Source organism: Cricetulus griseus, chromosome 2 (genome assembly GCF_003668045.3).
Source record: "Cricetulus griseus strain 17A/GY chromosome 2, alternate assembly CriGri-PICRH-1.0, whole genome shotgun sequence".
Taxonomy (NCBI): Eukaryota; Metazoa; Chordata; class Mammalia; order Rodentia; family Cricetidae; genus Cricetulus; species Cricetulus griseus.
Genome location: NC_048595.1, coordinates 361,377,969 through 361,396,655, shown reverse-complemented (window position 1 = coordinate 361,396,655; position 18,687 = coordinate 361,377,969). Strand labels below are relative to the sequence as shown.

Sequence of the window (18,687 nt, the reverse complement as noted above, 5' to 3'; positions counted from 1 at the left end):
CAGTGGGGTATGGTGGATTTTTTCCAAGGAATGTATGTTGAAGTCCTAGCTCCTGAATCTGATAATGGAGTCTTTTTTTTTTAAGATTTTATTTTATTATGTATACAACATTCTGCTTCCATATATATTTGCACATCAGAAGAGGGCACCATCTCATAACCATCTCATAACGGATGGTTGTTGAGCCACCATGTGGTTGCTGGGAATTGAACTCAGGACCTTTGGAAGAGCAATCAGTGCTCTTAACCTCTGAGCCATCTCTCCAGCCTGATAATGGGGTCTTATTTGTAAGTGATGTCACTGCAGTTATAATTAGTCAAGCTGAGGTTATATAATGTTTGAGAGCCATACTCTACCATGACTAATTGCCAAATATTCCTTAACACTGTGTGAATATACGTCACTGTGATTAGTTTAATAAACAAGCTGGCTGGCCAATAGCTGGACAGGATAAGATTAGGTGAAAGAGTCAAACTGAGAATGCCGGGAAGACGGGTGGAGTCAGGAGTCACCAGCAGATACAGAGAGAAGATGGACATGCTGTGCTGAGAAAAGGTACCAAGACACATAGCAAAGCATAGATAAGAAATACGGGTTGATTTAAATGTGAGAGCTATCTAGTAACAAGCCTGAGCTATTGGCAGAGCATTTATAATATTAAGGCTCTGTGTAGTTATTTGGGAGTGGCTTGTAGGACAGAAACTTCCACTAACAGCTAGTGTACTTTTGAAAACGGAATTTTCTGTCCGCATGTTGATAAACTACCAGATGCCGAGAGCACTGGGGCAGACACCCCCTAGCACATCAGAAGGAGTGTGACTTGCTGACACTTGACCTCAAGCTTTAAGAAACCAAGAGACCACAGTTCTGCTGTTTAACCCACCCAGCCTGTGGCATACCACCATTATAGCCCAGGAAACTCAGAGAGACAACAGCTATGAGGAAGTCTTGTCTACAGTGGCCTCATGGCTATGACAGTGGGTCTGTCTGCGACTCTGGGTGGTAGCCATGGGATAGACTGAGAATGTCTGAGACAGACAGACATCACACTGCACATCTCTTCTGGATGCCGGTGAATGTAACTTGACAGAGTGCAGCTCACACTACCAGCTGACCTGCTGAGGTACAGAGCCAGTGCTGGCCCTGCCAGCCTTCTGAGTAGCCACAGTCAAATGGTGACTCTCACCCGTCCTTCGCTCATGTGTGACTGAGACAACCTGCCTTGGTTCTGTCTGTAAGTTTAAAATGATGCTGCCCTAGTCTCACTCAGGCAACCCTGATGAAGAGCTGACTGACAGGGCCACCAATGCATACCACTTGCCATACTCATGTATATCTGGCTGCTCACTTCCATTTTACATACATTTTACCACAGGTACACTCTGTTCCCAGGGTCTTGTTGACAGCTGTGTCCTCTAGATCCATAAACAGGGGCCTCTGGTCAGCCCTCCATAAAAACCTTGCATGTCACACAAGGCCCTGGACACAGAGACAGGATGCCTTTGGTGCAGTTCGAGGCTCTGGGACCCACTGCATACTGACCTGGGTCAGCTCTTGCTGTCATGTCACTGGGGCCCCAATGCAACACAGAGTTTGGTCTGCTGGCACCAAGCTGTCCTGGTCTGCCTATATTTGCATACATGTTAGGAAAAGGACACACTTTCGAAAGGTAGCCGGTGACTGGCTTGGACACCAAAGACAGCACTGAACTCACGGATGATTTTCACATTAGTCTACCACACAGAGCCATTACGATTTAAACACTCGGGTCACAGCTCAAAGATAAACAGTCTCATGCAGGGGTTCGGTGATGTAAGTGGCACACAGCTGTGATATCCTTTGGCTTCAGAGTTCTGAGTTCCCTGTTTCTTATCCCAATAGCTAACTTACTGAGAGAATCACTAAGACCACAATGGATCATAATTTGGCATTTGTTTTGGGCTCATTCTAAAGGGGGTGTGGTGAAATCTTAAACCTGCAAGTTTTCAACTATGACATTATCTGGAAATAGGGTCTTGTCAGAGATGGGTAAAGAGAGGTCACCAAGGTGACCCCTAATGCAGTAAGAAGGGAAATGAGGCCATGGGAACACATGATGGGAGGAGCTGGAGTGTGTGAGGTAAAGGCAGACCATTCAAGGCACACATCTACAAGCCATGGGACATCAGATGTTACCATACATAAAGCACGTCCAGAGCCCACCAGCTAACTTCTGATTGGTTCCTTGCCACAGGGAAGGTATGTGATCTCCAAGTGACTGGGGCAGGTCCAGCAAGGTCAGAAGGCCAGAAACTCAGCAACACAAGCTGAGTCAGAGGCCTACGTCTGGCTGGGGCTTTTCTGCAGTCTGTCATGGTTGCTAAAGCAGGGAGCTGGGTGAGGGTCTGGTTCCTTCATTCCCCCTTCTAGGAGGACTGGTGACAGGACCCAATCATGGGTCCTTCCTGCTTGTTTATAGAGCATTTCCTTTATCGTGTGATTAGATCTCTCAACTCAGACACTGCTGGCTGTGTGGAAACTGCTTCTTCTAGGCTGGACAAGGCTAGTGCCACTTGGAAGCAGAGCAGCTGTGAACACTTCCATAGACCTGGGGATATCCAGCTTCTCTTGGGGGGTGGAGGGGTTAGGATGGGGCGTGCAGGAGACCACCTGTTCCTATGTAAGGTCCCCAGGGCCATGTGTCTTCCACAGTTATGTCTCGGCTCTGCACTTCTACACTCCTGTGGGTTCACACAGCCAGGCTGTCACAGCGATGACCCCACTGACAGTTCCAGTTCTCTGACTGACTTTATCATATGACCAAATGCTTACGACTGAAAGAGAGATTGATTTTGGTGCAGTTTTGAAAGTTCATCATGGAGTGGAGGGCATGGTGGAACAGAAGGATCTGTATCACTGGAGCCATGAGACTCAGAGAGAAAGTCTACAAAACCAGCATATGGATGACACCGTTGCTGTGTTCACAGCCCCCTTCACTTTCTGTGCAGCCTGAGAAGACCCTCTACCAGCACAGACTCCACCAGTGCAGAGCCGAATGGGCACACCCAGACGCTCCACCAGCACAGCACACATCTCCTTTTAAGTTGTTGATGTCGTGTGTCCTGTCACAGTGTCAAGGAGGCTAACGGATATACCATCTTTTCAAAGTTAAAGCAGAACAAACACATTTTCAGACAGATAAGAGATGAAAAGAATTCATCCCCAAGAGACATTCTGCCACAGTCCATTTTCTGTCACTGTAACGTAGTAATCTAATTTTAAAGAAAAGAGTCTGACCTCGGCTCATGTCTATTCCAAGGTCAGAGGCTGCATTTGGTGACTGCTCCAAGAAAGTGCAGGGCAGCTTGGGGTATCATGCATGCATCACTCTTCTGTGCCCCCATCTTGTCTTATATAAAGCCACTGGAATTCAGGCTCTGACTTACATAATCACCTCTTAAAGCCTGCTAGTCGTCTGACCTTTCCACCTCTCAGTGCCTACAGTGGGGGCTGAATTTGAACACAGGAGTGAGTGTCTGAGGGGCAACCTTAACCCATTTCCAAGCTACACACCTTCACTATAGAGGGCACCAGACAGAATAAATATGTGGACATCTACAGTGGATCATAAATTATTTCTCATCTTTAATCTCTTTCAAGACTACGGACTATAAACAACAAATGCAACTATATACAAGGAGACTGTAGTTCCTGGCACACTTAAGCTAGCTCTGGTGTGAGTGTCAGCTAGAGGTCCCTCTTCACATGTCTGCGCTAGTGATACACGTTTCTACTTAAAACAGGCTATGGTGGGAGTATTTAGCACAGAAACAGCAAGTGCTACATACCAAGGCTTGGTCCTCAAGAGAGATGTGGTTAGGCAGTTCCCAACATGATACATGAGTACAGAGAATAGAAAGGGGTGGGGAGGAGTGAGAGTGGGGGACGTGTGAGTACAGGGAAAATACCAGGAGCACAGAGAGAGAGAAAGAGAGGAGAGAGAGAGGTCTTAGAATACTTTCAAGGTTCTCTTTTTACCTTTCATTATTTCAGGGGTATGAGCATTTTGTCTGCATGTCTGAATACATACCAAATGTGCCTGGGGCTGTACTTCATGCGTCTGGTGCTTGTAGAGGCCAGAAGAGCCATTGCATACCTTGATGGAGTCATAGATGGTTGTGAGGCTCCATCTGAGTGCTGGGAATGGGACATGGTTCCTCTGCAAAAGCAGCCAGTGCTCTTGACCACTGAGCCATTTCTCCAGCCCCGATTTTCATGGTTTTGATAGAGTCTTTCTTTTCCCTTAAATGTAATATCTCAAAACAGCCTTGCAGCATAAGGTTTTTTTTTTTTTTTAAATCTCTGGAAAATTAAAGATTAAGGGCTGCATAAGCTTATGTGAGGAAATAATTGCCAGGGAAGGTTGTGGGATTCTTTGGGTCACAAAATGACCTCCTCGGGGCTCTGAACATTCATTTTCTCTGTAATCTCTGCTCTGTCCTCAAGAGGAAGGAGGAAGCCACTAGAACGGAGTTGGTAAACAGTCTTGGATCTGAGGGGGAAACTGGCTTGTGATATAGATGGCATGCTTATTTTCATACCCGGAGAAAAAGCTTAGGACTGTGAGAATAAGTAAGCTCAAATTGCACACCCAATGCCATTACCAGGAGGATGACTTCATATTCTATACACTCTGCAAACAAACAGGCCTTTCCATGTATAAAGCGATGCCAGCTATGCCCCTGGAGTCCTGCTGAAAATCGACAACTCCCCATCTTAACATGGTGAAGGTGCAGAAGTAATGGAGGGTCATGGATTCGAGAAGTATGGACTTTCAGAACTAATTCATCTTAGGAAGAGAAGGATCCAGATTGCAGTGGGGCTCTCGGGCTTCTCAGGCTGAAGTTCAGCTAAGACACTGACTGGCTAAGCATCAGTGGACTGAACGACCTCCCTAAGCCTTGCTTCCTTCATCCATACAGTGGGCATAGTTGTTGTCAAACCTGATGGGAATTAGTCAGCAAGTGTCCATCTGCAAACAGGAGGTGAACTGGTCAGCAAAGCCTGGAGGCTGACCCTGAGAAAAAAGGAGCCAGCTGCTTGCACTCTGACACATATTTGCTAAGAGCCCATGGAAGCTAAGTGTACCCTCTGGAGAGCTAAGGATGGGATTCTGGAATGAGGACAATAGCCAACTCTAAAATGGAAATAACAAAGAGCGGGGAGCGTCCTTTGTATTAAGACGGATGCAATGTTCAGAACAAGTAGGCTCCTTACACACCACAAAGCAACCATGATTAGTTGGTATGGTGGCATACACCTGTACATCCAACACTCAAGAGACAGAAACAGGACTGTGTTTCAAAAACACAAAACCAAAAAGAACCAGAAAGTAGGGCCATCAAGATGTCTCTGTGGATAAAGGCACTTGCTGTCAAACCTGATGACCCAAGTTCAATTCCTAGGATCTACATGGTACAACTGAAACAACTCCTGATTGTTGTCTTCGGGCCTCCACAGGCAGACTGTGGCATATGTGTGCACATACAGAGAAGTAATAAAAAGTATTTTCAAAATCTCAAAAAAAGCAACAGCAATCATCATTACTGACTGTGCTGACTATGATTAATTCAGTCACCCAACACAAAACAGGGAGGGTGGGAAAAGTCAAACTCACACCGTCACACAGGGTACCAGGACTGATGCCTGCATTGGCAACACAAGTCAACAGCTTAGTGTTCAAATTTCTCCCACTCGGGATATGCTCCCATTAGGTCACAGGGTTAAGCCACATTGGTGAAGAGCCAAGCCAAAGTCAATGTAGCCACAAGGAGCACAGCAATCTGACTTCCGGGAAACACTACAGAGAATTTTTATTTGCATCTACACAGACCCTACTCTGCAGTCAGCTTGCTTCAGCATCCCCAGCTCTACAGGTGTGGGGGAGATTGATTAATCTTTCAGGTGAAGATGTTGCTGTAATCTAAGGCGGGCACGCCCAGTCTTTCAACCCCACGCATCCTCATTATTGTAGCTGCTCATCTCCTATAGCTGCTGTACTTCCTCTCACAGGAAAGTCAGAAAGAAATGCAAGGGGTCGTCCTGTCCTTGTTCCTACACACACAGGTAACTTTCCATCCCTCAAAATCTAGAGGCTGGACCTCCCCCATTCTTGCCCCCTTCCCCCGCCATCCTTTTGTTCTTGTTAGAGTGGAGACACTGTCTGCAGTGGAACGTTACTGCGGATGCTTTTCCATTTGTATGTATTCATGGTTGTGTCTGTGGTGACAACTTATGATAGGGTTATTCTCGATGAAGGATGCTGCCCTCAAACCAAACTTTGAGCCCAGGACCTTCAAGGAAAACAGGTGGTTAGCACAGAGGGGCAAACAGAATGTGAGATGTGACTGAAGGACACACAAGGTCACTTGGAGGGTAGCCTTGCTTATTACAGATCTGCCTGCCAAGCATTTCTCAAGTCTGAAGTTCTCTAGCCTGCCTGTGAGGAAGCTAAAGTCCCACTAGTGTGAATGGCCACAGGAGTTTCCAGGGGGTTTCAGGCTACAGCCTAGTGGAGAGCTCTTGTCAACAGATGGGCAGCACACACGTCTCTGGAACATGCAAAGAGACCTGAGCACAAAGAACCACCAAGCATAAGAATCTATTTCCTCCATTCCAGCATCATGACCTGCTAGGAGAGGGGGAAGCTGTGTGTTCCCCAGTCCCAGACTAAAGTGCCGACCGGTGAGGCTATGCTCTTGCTCAGCTGCTGGGCTCAGCAGCCCTGACTACACCAGAGGACAGGGCTTGGGGAGGTGAGCCAGATGGTACACTTCAGATGAACCATCTCCCTCCTGCTTGCACAGAACCCTGACTCAAGATGGGAAAGAAAAACACATAGCATGCAGACTGGAAGCCCAGGAGGTACCAGAAGCACAGAACAGACATTAATGTTTAACCAAGTGGTCATCCACACAGTCTGCTAGAGTCACTAGAGGCCTCTTACCTGGTGCTTTCCCATTCTTGCTCGTCTTTGTCCTTCTCTTCCTTCCCGTCTCCCGTATGTGGGTGTTTCTGCACAATCCGCATTCCACCAGCCTTCACTGAAATAAAAACAAAGTCGGGTGACCAGGGTGGAGGCGCACCTGCCCCAGGACCTGGTGCACCTGATGGAAGGCTGTCCTTCTTGAATGGACTCCAAGAACAGAGATAATCATAAATGAGGGGAGGGTAGTGTGATGTAGAGGAGACTGGGCCTGATACAGTCCTGGGTGCCCTTTGACATCTTAGAGACTTCCCAAGGCTCCTGAGTTCCTTTCTGATCACCTCTTAAGTACTAAGAATAGCAGTGTGAGTAGAACATAGGCCACGTGACAAAGTGGCTACTCTAGGGTCTATATGTCATACGGACATAACACGGGCCACTTAAACCCCGCTTAGTGACCTTACTTCTTTAAACAACAGTGATTTGGACATGGTGACATAGCCATGGCTGCCCAGTGAGTTCTGGGAATTTCCCTAGCACTGGGGTTACAGACATGAATCATGCCCAGCTTTTGGGTGGGTGCCAGCAATCTGAACTTAAGTTCTCAGACTTTCAGAGTAAGCACTGGGCTGACACTGCCATTTGCCCAGCTCCAGATGGGTTCTTCTCAAGAGACGGCTACTGGGTGAATCTCAGAGCCCAGCCATGGGCCACAAGGCCATTCAGAACAACCTTTCCCAAACTGTGCTACAAAGGCTGCGGTTCCCAGGGGTCATGTTCTCTTTATGGAAACACACTTCATGTACTACAGAACTCACCTGTGTAGACTGTCTAATACAGCCCAAGTACATTCAGCCATGAGACCATTGCTGTGACTGCTTTTCCTCACCCCGTGCAGAAATCCCATCCCCATGAACAGTCTTCCCTGCCCATCCCTCCTTGGCTTCTGAGTATCATCTTTTAGTAGCCTTATTCCAGGACATGGGTTTGCAAGTACAGGCCCTATGCTCACCAAGCCTTACACCATGATATGGAGCTGAAGTTCTTTGAAGAAGCTGATTGATTCTAAGACTCCGGAGAATGCCTGATCTAGCCTGAGCTGAGCACTGGAACAGTGCACAGATGGAATCCTGCAGGCTGAGAGTTAAAACTACTTTGGTTACATTCAGCCATCGACTTTCAACCTCTATCTCTAACCTAATGTTCTCAAGACTTGGATGACCTTCTAGGATGTATTCATGCTAAGCACAGCACAGCAGACCTGTAGCCTTCACTGGACCTAAAACTAAGAATGAAGTAACAGCTGAAGCCTGTAGGAAAGATTTCCCACTTGGGGCCAGCCCACCTTCCTGACAACTTGACAAGGCATCTGCTGACTGTACTGACTTGTGACTTCTTTCTGTGGCTACAAAAGCTCACTACATCTTTCACAGGGGTTGTGACAGTCCCCCAAATCTGTGTTCCTGAGATACAGGTATGCCAATCTGGCTCAGGATAAACTGTTTTCTTTAAAATAGAATTAGTTTCCAAAGCATGTTCTTGCCAGCACATAGCTTCATAAACGGGGACCTCCTAAGATAGGGACCTCCTAAGACAGAGACCTCTAAGTGTGGACAGAGTAGTGGCACTCAGAGCCCTCCCCGTCCTCCCGAATATCCATAGCTTTCTACAACAGCATAGCCACTCCCATGGAGTGGATTAGTCAGCTTGTCACTGGTGTTCCTGGTTTAGATGGACTCTGCTGGGTCACAAGAATGGACAAGTTTACAGTGTGGATGGACAGCCAGGAGCAGGCGAAGGTCTTCTCAGGTTCATCCTTGGATTTCCCTGGGAAACATGGCCAGCCTTAGGTTAGGAAGGCAAGGATACTGGTTTCTCAAGGGACTTGCTCTTCCCTCATTTCTAATCATGTGCTGTTTCCGGCACACCTGTCTTACAATTGCCTGTCCCACTCTTTTGCCATCTGAGGTCTTTGTGCATCTACTCTTGCTGTCTGCCTCTGTCTGCTGACCCTGAGCTTGATGGCTGTGGACCTTGTGCCATCTTCCCTGGGAGCGACACCACATGAGTCTTTCCTGGTGGACACAGTAGCTCTGTGGAGACGCTGCACCCGCTTCCCTTCAGGCCCTGACACACTTCCAGTGGATTTCTTAGCATGGAAAGGGCAACAGCAGATGTCATGGTTTGAATGTGGCATGTCCCACTCGGCTGTGTTTGGAGCCCCTGGCCTCCAGTTGGTGGCTCTGCTTAGCAAGACTGTGGGCCTTTGAGATATGGTGCCTAGCTGGTGGACATAAACAGCTAACGGGGTGGGGGTGGCTTTGAGGATTATCACTCAGCTCTGGTAACAGTCCTGGGCACTGTTTCTTGATCTGCCAAGTCTCCAGTCACCACACCCTCTAGTCACCTGAGCTCTGCCATGCCTGCCTGGCTTCAAGAGGCTGAGATTGTAAGCCAAATCTCATCTTTCCTCCTTTACCTTGCTTCTGGCGGGTTATTTTCTCATAGCCTAGTAAGTCGAGAAATGTACCATATAATGTATATTTCAACTTAACCGGCACTAAAGGCATTCCTGAGTTCACAAATTCTTAGACTTTTATTTCCATCTGGAGCCTGGGCTAATGGAATTCGGCTTCTTGCTGTTTCACTGTGCCGCTGGAGAGGCCCCTCCTCCACAGTCTGACCTCTAAGCACCCAGCTTTACGTGGGGATGTAGGAGTCCCACACCCCATCCACTAAGGCCCATCTCATGTCTCAATTTCAGATCCTTCTTTGTTCCTGGTCCTTAGGGATTCCCCTCACTATGAGTTCAGATTGAAAAATTAAAGAGACAGCATTTGTAGGCAAATTTTTAACCTAAGACTTCCATCCCCACTTGAAGTGGAGACTTAGATCAAAATTCTGTGGTGTGTTGTGGTTTTCTATGTGAGAATTGTGGACGTTTTTGACAAAACAAAGAGTCTAGAACTGCCCCATAAGTGCTGTTCAGAATATACTTCCTTCTTCCTGCCCATGCCCACCAGAAAATGCTGTTTTGTCACCAAATACATATGGTGAAGTATTAATAGTCATAGTTTTAAGATTGTGATGACATTTGCCATCAAATACATATGGTCACCAAATGCATATGGTGAAGTATTAATATTCATAGCCTTAAGATTGTGATGTGTATGCCATCAAATACATATGGTCATTAAATACATATAGTGAAGTATTAATATTCATAGCCTTAAGATTGCGATGGTGTTTGCCATCACTGCCTCTAAAAAGATAAGTTAAATCTGAAGGTGAATTCCAACACAACTGCACTTGTGCATCGGCGTGTACATGCATGGAGAAAAGGTCATGTAAATCCATCTGCCATCTTGGACTTCCAGCCTCCAGAACCACGAGAAAGAAATGTCTATTGCAGGAGCTGCCCAGGTGAGGCATTCTGTTACAGAAACGGTGGCAAAGGGACCGTCACTGATAAATGACGTCTCTGGAACATTTCAGTGTGGCAGTTGGCAGATGTGTTCCACAAAGTGACAACAAGTGAAAAGGGCTGTGCCATGAAGGCAAAGAGAACTGATAGTGAATGTCAAGGTGACATCTGAAACGGTCACATCCTTGCAGGTGTCCCCAGAACAGCTTGTTCACTCCTCTGCAGAAGCCCATGGTGCCAGAGCCCAGTCACCTAGCATTAGCACTTCCATCTAATTTAGTTTCTAAAAACAATTAACTCCATTAATCCATCTCAGTATGTTTGTGATTAATGCAGCAATAAAAAGTGCCAATGGTAATAATAACTCAAGGCAGAGGCAGATTTATTTTAGCTTGCAATAATGCCAAAAGTTATGACAGCATGTTGCATGGTTCTATCACCTTATCTAGAATTCTGTTTGAAAAACTAGAAATCTATGGACTCATTTACAGTCAAATGTTCTATCACTGAGCTATATTTCCCCTGTGGAATCATTTGCAAATCTAGGTTGTTTTGTTTTGTTTTGTTTTTTTCAGAGACACTCAGAAAGGAGAATTCCAGATTTTTGTTTTGTGGTTGTTACTGAGATGAGATTCACATTTGAAGCGTGACAGCTTCCTTTTAGGCTGAGCGTAATGCTGAGGTTAAAGACTGTATGCCCAGCCTTCAGATTCAAACCCCAGCTCTGCCCACTTGTGCAAACGTATATACATGTGTGTCTGACACTCTCTGTGTCTCAGGGCCCTCTATTTGTGAGGAAACATGTCCAGATATCCAGAGACATCTCAGGATAACTCAATCAGCTCCCGAGGCATCTCCTGAGAGAGCCTGGCGTATATGATACGCTCCACTCTACCAAGCATGCACTGAAGTGAGGATTCACAGCTCAGAACAATCTCAAGTACTCAAAGCCTGTGTGCCTGAATATCTCCTCACCGTGGAGGTAACAGAACCCACAGGGAAGGAGACCACTGTGGTGCTGGCAGGTGACAGTTGGCAATCAGCCGACCTTCATCACGAAATCATGGCTAGGTAAGGACGCTTCCAGTGACTCTCAGATCCTGGGTAATCCTGCCACTTCTGCCTGTTTATTGTCACGATGTTCGAGGCACCATCATCACACTTCAGTCACCCTGTGCTAGGGCCCAGTTTCCCCCAGGGGCACACAGTCTGCAAAAGGCACAGCTGGACCAGACCGATCTAGATGATCTATGTCCTTAATCACCAGGAACCCTTCCAAGCACAGAATGCAGACAGATTACAGTCAAGTCCAGATCATCAGATCACCTGCAGGAAGGGAAAAAGTTTGAAATAAAAAGCAATTTGTGGAACAACTGTCCAGATGGAAAGAGGGTAGACCCGGAAGCAAATGGAGGGGGCAGTGACTAACTACCCAGACATCCCTGGCTAAAGTTCCCTTCAACTGTCATAGTGCTGAACTCAGAGGGAGTCACTGGCAGTTATTGTTAAGGCTCAGCAAGAGGCTGGGAAAATCTGTAGCAGGATGGTAGATGGAGGAGAGAAAGGTCTTTCAGGACCCTGCAGGATACTGGGCACAGCATCTGATGGGGCGGGGGTTTAGCTATTAATAACACACACCATGTCTCAAAAGCTTGAGTGCAGATCATAAAGCATGTTGTGCAAGGGCAGCTGCCCTTGTTGTTCTTTGAGAAGAGCGGTTGAAAATGGTATCTAAAGTAGGTAATCCACCCTTAAGAGTTGAAGGGCTCTGACGACTGTTTTGGTGGGGAGAACAAAAGAAAGCGACCAGCACATTGTAGGTTAGGAATTAAGCACAGTGCACTGTAGAGGCTTGTAAGCAAGGGGAGCTGGAATTGGACCTCCTCTAGGATATGTGAGATAGGTGGGGGGATGTGGGATACGGGCTTGAGATGAAAGGGAACGGGGCAAAGGAACGAATGTAGCTTATCTTTATTAGGAGTGTCTCTATGTCACCGGGCAGGGAAGGGGCCTCCCCTCCATGGTGCTCATGAAACCCAGACTGTGAGCTCTGTAAGGAAAAGGTGGCGGAAAGAGGGCAGAACCAAGTGCAGACACTGGGTGTTGATGTCTGGCCTATCAGCTTGTCAGCTGTGGGAGATCCCATAGAACCCTCTGCCCCAGACTGTGTAGGGTTCCAACAGAGGCTCTCTGTGATATGTGCTGAAATTATCAGTCCCTCCCTGATGCCCTGATCCTGCACCTCAGATAGCTCATCACTAAGGAAGCTGAGAGGAAAATGAAAACTCTCTGCACTTAGGATACAGGATGCTGAGGTGCTAAGTGATTTAAGTCACACACGGCAACTCCTTTCACTCTCCGGGGCTGAAAAATGAAGAGACAGGGTGTGGTCTAGGAAGGTTGTGTCTATCTTCCTACCACCACTGTGTCTGAGTGCAGAAGCAGCCACAGAGCAGCCTTGTGAGTCAGAAGAGAAAGCAGGACCCACTGCTGGAAGTGCTGGGGAGAATTGGCACCAGAAATCCTGGAGGCAGGGACTGTTAGGTGTTGGTTGGTGCCACTTCTGGACTCTGTTGCAATTGGCTTAAGGCCATTTAGCTGGGTCATGGGCAACAGAATGGGGAAGAGTAACTGTGGTGGACAGTTTAATGTCCCCTTTCCCCAAATGTGTTCTATGGCAAGGCGAAATTAGGGTTGCAGATGGAATTAGAAAGCTAATCAGATGAATTTAAGATTACTCTTTATGAGCCAGGTGGAGCCAGGGGCATAGCGGGGATGGAGGAAGGGGCCACTAACCAAGGCATGCAGATGAACTCAACATGGAGAAGGCCTGGAAAGAAGGCTTTCCTGAGAGCGCCAGAGGATGCTAACCCTGCTCACACCTTGACCTCAGCATTTTGAAACCTACTGTGAACTCTTCCCAGACTGTGCAAGAAGAAAGAACTGACTTGTTTTGCATTTACTGAGATAAAAAAGCAAAGGGGCATGACTAAAAAGAGCAAAGTGCACCATTTCCCACTTGACTTTAAATAAACGCAATTGTTTGTCTAGTGACTTTAAGTTCATAGTGGTTTAAAACCACCAAGTTTACTATAATTACCTGCAGTAGCTACAGAAACTCACACAGCGAAACATGCCTCTTATGGGCCCCACCAGACACCTGATACGTCTACCACATTCACCCCTCTGTGGCAGCCTGAGCAGACATGGCAGCATCATGGCACAGAGAGTATCTAGGACTCACACTGCTCCTTGCTGGAGGCTCAGCAGAAGAAAAAGAAACTTTGATTTCTTCAGCTCATTTACTGTACCTAAAAGAACTGTTTTTAAAAAGTGAATATTCCCTATGTAAACAGAAAGATGTCTGAGATATGGATGGGAAAAGGCCACCAACCCCAGTTAGGACACAGAGCGCAGCAGCTGAAATGAATAGGGCACACACAGAAGGTTCCAGAAGGGGAAGAGAGCCAGAGCTGTTTAAGGGACAGAGGAAGCAACTATAACTGCATTAGAAATTCTAGATCAACCCTGGTGGAAACAACTAAGAGAAACCAGTCAGTAAAGCATCGTCTGCCCCGTGGCATGCTGGGAGTGGAAGCAGAGGGTGCTTGCTCCCTTCCACCTGTGGTCACTGCCTGGATTCACTAGCTGAATATAGAACCTGTTTTCCATGTATGTGACAGGATGCTCTTTGCAATAAAAGGCGGATTCACTCTCCATTTCAGCAACGGAACAGTCTGAATAACCCAAAAAAACTTCCTGCAAGGAAGTACTTCAGGGTCCATTATCATCCCCAGGCTTTAACACATCCTGAATCTGTGTCTGAACAATTAATGTAATGGAGCAGGATTATTGTGTTGCTGAAAATGGCAACTTGACATAAACAGTCACGTTTATATTTATTTTCATTTGACTTAGTTCTGTGGTGGAAGTGAGGACAACTTTTGGGGGGAAAGCCTCACAGAAAATCAACAACACTGGACAGGATCTCATTACCTGATCTGGAGCTCTGACTCCTCTGGGCAATGGGTGCATGTGTTGGGGGCTATAGGCCTGAGACATGTATTTGCCAAGCAAATCTTTATCCAGTTCATAGGGGGACTGGCAGGGATGAGTACATGTAGCTTGGGCAGCTGGAAAGACCATGGCTGCTGTTAAAACTGAACACGGGCAGCTTCGTTATACGTTGCTGCTTTAGTAACAGCAGTGAAATGGACTGGCTCACCCCCATTTCTCCGTACACATTTTCTGAGGAGAAGCAGCAGTGTGGGCTACAGTTAGGGCTGACTGGCATGCTTTCAGGGAGGTGTGTGCAGAACACAGTGAAGTACCACCTATCACAGGAAGGTCTCTGTGCAGCACCGTCCATCCACCCTCCTCTTTGCAAACCATCTCAGTAGTCTCAGAGCTTGGGTGTGGTGTCTGTTGAGTGATGAATACTGTCAGGCTGCTGAAGTCCTTCAGGCCAGTCCCCTACCCTCATGACCAGCTCTTAGAGGTTATCAAGTCACCCCAAGTAGCTGTGCCAATGACTTAAATGGCACTGTTGGCTTGATGGTAGGCCACTGTAGTGAAAGTGCCTAGCACTTGCATACTTGGTGGTATGTTGTTACATTGTCCAGACTCTAGTTACAGTTTCAACCTCTCTGAATCTTTACCAGTGCTAAGGAGGATGACAGGGAGGCTGCCGAAAGCTAGGAAGCCAGAAGAGTGGGAGAGGCAATGAGGGAGACGGGGCACTGTAGGCACTGGAGAGGCCCATAAAGAGAAAACACGAGAGAGGACAGCAAAAGAGTCATGGGAAGAGAATTTTATTATTTCCAATTAAAGATGTAAGCACAAGTCTGTTATACAACGTAAGCACTTAATGAAAGTGTTCCCGAAGTTCTTAAGGCAGTCATTTTGACTTATGAACTGCGTTCTTGGCAATCCTTTATTATTCTTTAATAGCGGGTGGCCCTTTCTTCTTTTTAAAAATGTTTATTCTGTAGCGCTGCTGCTCTCTAGTACTGCCAGACCAAGAAAGGCACACTCTGGCCTTCCTGTCACAGAAAGGCTAAGTCCAGGAACTTGTGCAGATAGGGAGAAACATGCGCAGGAGGGGCACGGCTGAAAACCACAGCTTCTTCCCACCTGCACCTCCAGCTGGCCTTGGGATATCCGGCATGTGACACAGATAGCTACGGTTATTGATAGCTAAAGGGCTTGCCCTAAGGTCACCTAAGCTTATCTGTTTGATTAACTAGAGGAACAAACAGGCAAAGGAGCAAGAGTTATAACCCCAAGGCCGAGCTCAACCAATGGCTAGCCAGAGGAAGACAATCTGATCCAGCCTCTAATGTCAGGTGAGGAAATAGGACTCCCAGAGAAGCACAGTGGTATGCCTCCTCAAAACTCTGACTTGGAGTCCAAGGGCACTGCTACACAGGTGCAGAAAGGTGGTTCTCTCTGTAGGCACAACAAGGTATTTCATTTCTAATTCAAAAGTCTGGGTGCAAACCAAGGAAAGCCGGAACGCTCCAGTTTCCCCCATGTGTGCTTCTTCTTCCTCTGACACAAAGATGTGCATATGGATAGTCTCCATGTGCAATTTAATTAATGGTATTTTGACTCAGGCACACATTAATGAACTCCTTATCCTGGGAGACTCAACAGCATCAGGCCCATGGCCTTTGCCTGGAACCCTGCAGCGTGGGTCAGGGCAGGTAGCGCAGACCCACAGGTAGGTGGACTCAAACTACTCCTTTAGGAATTAAATGGAAATCTTTTTGTTGTTGTTTTGTTTTGCCTTTTTTAAAAGAATTTTTTCCATATAGTCTGAATGTGCTTTCCCCTCCCCCACTTCCCTACCCACTCAACTTCACACCTTTTTTAAAAACAGAAAATCAACTTTCTCTCTCTCTCTCTCTCTCTCTCTCTCTCTCTCTCTCTCTCTCTCTCACACACACACACACACACACACACACACACACACACACACAGACACACACACACAGACACACACAAATACACAAAACCAGAAACCAAAATACACAAGGAAAAGATTAAAAAAAAAAAAAAAAGGCCCAAACAAAGCAATAGGAGACAGGAAATCTACAAAGACTACCATTGAGTTCAGTTTGTGTTGGCCGCGTACCTACTGGGCATGAGGCCTGCCCTGAAGTGTGGTTTTAGTATACCCAGTGAGACCACTGGAGAAGACTACTTTTCCCTTTGCAAGTGGGTACCACTTTCCGATAGATCTGGTTGGGGGTTGGTATTATGATAAAGCATGAGGGGGACCTTGGAGGATTCCATGGCAGGTGAGGGTGACAGAGGCAGAGGGACAAACATGCCAGGCAGACAGAGCTTAAGTGAGAAGTTTTATTAGAAAGGGAAGAGGAGATGGTAGATAAGAGAAAGGAGGTAAAGAGACTGAGAGGACAGAAGAGAAGAGGGAGACAGGAAAAGTCTGTCTGCCCCAGGGGAAGGGCGGGAAAGAGGGCATAAGTGGGCGGGGTCTTTCTTTTAAAGGGGTCCTTTGCACCTGGTGCAGACTAGTACTCATGGAATCCTGGGCTGACCAGAGCACTGCCTGAGTGCATTCTGCCAGGTGACAGGGGCAGCCAGCATAATCCTTACAGTTGGAACCAGTGTCTTAAAGGAAATCTTTCAAGGGTGGCTTTGTTTTGTTTGAAGTGAGGATTGAACCCAGAACCTTACATACTCTTACACAAAGAGTTTGTTTGCATAGCAATGGATCCTGTTCTAACTTCTAAACCCAGCAGCTGCAGTGTGACTTTTTACTACAGAAAGAAGGCACAGATGTATACCCCAGCCAGCACATTCCTCTAAGGTTTGCTGTTTGAAGCCCTGGTTTATAGCACCAGCATGTGCAGTCAAGATCTGGAGGAACTTTAAGTAGCCGTGGCTTCTGGGACCCGCAGGCTTCGAGCTGGCTCTCAGCGATGCTTCTTCCACAGGCATCCTTGCCACCTAACCCCACCAGGGCGGCCTCGGGGAGGAAAAACAGGAACCGAGTGGAGGCGGCGCCCAAAGCACACAAAGGTTGCTTGCCATTTCCTAAGAAAGGTGGCTCTTTCCTGGACTTAACTCCCTTGGCTTGGAAGTTCAGAGTTTGCTTTAAAAACTCTGAACATAGTTTTAACCACTGGACGAGAAAAGAAAATGTGAGGAAAGGAAGTCACGCCGGGTGATAAACGATCAGAATTATTTCCGCTCCTTTGGTCTGTCAGTGTGAAACGGTGTCAGCCCACGATTAATCACCATGACATAACGCTGCCTTTTAATTGTTGGGGACTCACCCCAAACATCTGTGCAATCGCAGGAGAAACTGCCTACGTCTGAGTTTTGACTTGTACAACTGGTTTTAGCGCGGGCACTCGCGGCGACTCCGCAGCTGGCTACGTGTCTCGCTCACCTGGGACCCGCGGGGGGTCCCCGCTCACCTGTGCGCGCGTGCGCATCGCACTGGCACCGGGACACGGGGACCCCGATCCTGCCCTGTCCCCCGCCCGGCGCCCCGAGACAAAGTGCAAACCCGTCAGTACCGGCGGGCGGGTGTCCGGCTTTGGTCTCCAGCTTCCCTTCTGGAGGCGAAGACATGGCGGGAGCCGCTGGCTTTCCGAGGGGCGACGGCGACGGCGGGGTGGGCGGCGGTGCACGCGCGCGCGGGACCCAGGGGAAGAAGGCGTGGGGCGCGCGCAGCTCGGGGACGCGCACTGCTGACTTGGCCCGAGGGCGTGGCTCCGGGAGGCTGCGTGGCACGGCCCCGCCCACCCGCGCTGGGCGAGCCGCCCCACCCTGCCCCGCCCGGCTGTGTGGAGCATGCGCAGCGACCAGCGCCACGTCTATCTCCTGGCCGCTGGCGGGGTAGGGGTGACAAGGCCGTGGAGGGCGCGGGGCTCCGCGATTGGTGGGGAGCTGAGCTAGCAGGGCTCTCCTCAGGCCGAGATGTCACTGAGGGAAGCGTCGCCCGCCGCGTCATCTCTCAACTATCAGCTCATCGCTCATGGCTCCTTGGCCCACTCTGCTGTGCGCTGTGCGACTGACTCATCCAGTGCCTCTTCAGAACGTGCATCTCTACAGGATCAGCAGTGGCAGTCTCCTGTCTTTAGGAAAAGGCGCACCACCATCCCCTTTGGGCTGCATTTGTACCCTTGACGACACAGCTATTCGAAGAGGCCGGTGCCACACGCCTCTGCTCTCCTCACCCCACAACGTCTTGACTAGTCCCCTCCCTGACCCCACGCTGCCAAATCCAAAGGTCACTTGTCCAGTGTCCTTGATCTCTTAGTAG

At 48.0% G+C, this 18,687-nt stretch overlaps 1 protein-coding gene across 1 annotated transcript in view; it reads right to left on the bottom strand.

Moving 5' to 3' along the window:
* Positions 1-18,131, bottom strand: part of LOC113833950 (death-associated protein 1) — a 55,573-nt gene extending 37,442 nt beyond the window's left edge. Inside the window, exons 1-2 of the mRNA XM_027400070.2 lie at positions 17,939-18,131; positions 6,986-7,082 (exon numbers count right to left, since the gene is read on the bottom strand). Of these exons, the coding sequence (XP_027255871.1) occupies positions 6,986-7,082; positions 17,939-17,993 (152 nt within the window). The 5' untranslated portion in view covers positions 17,994-18,131. The remainder of the gene's footprint in view (positions 1-6,985; positions 7,083-17,938) is intronic.
* Positions 18,132-18,687: the final 556 nt, after the last annotated feature.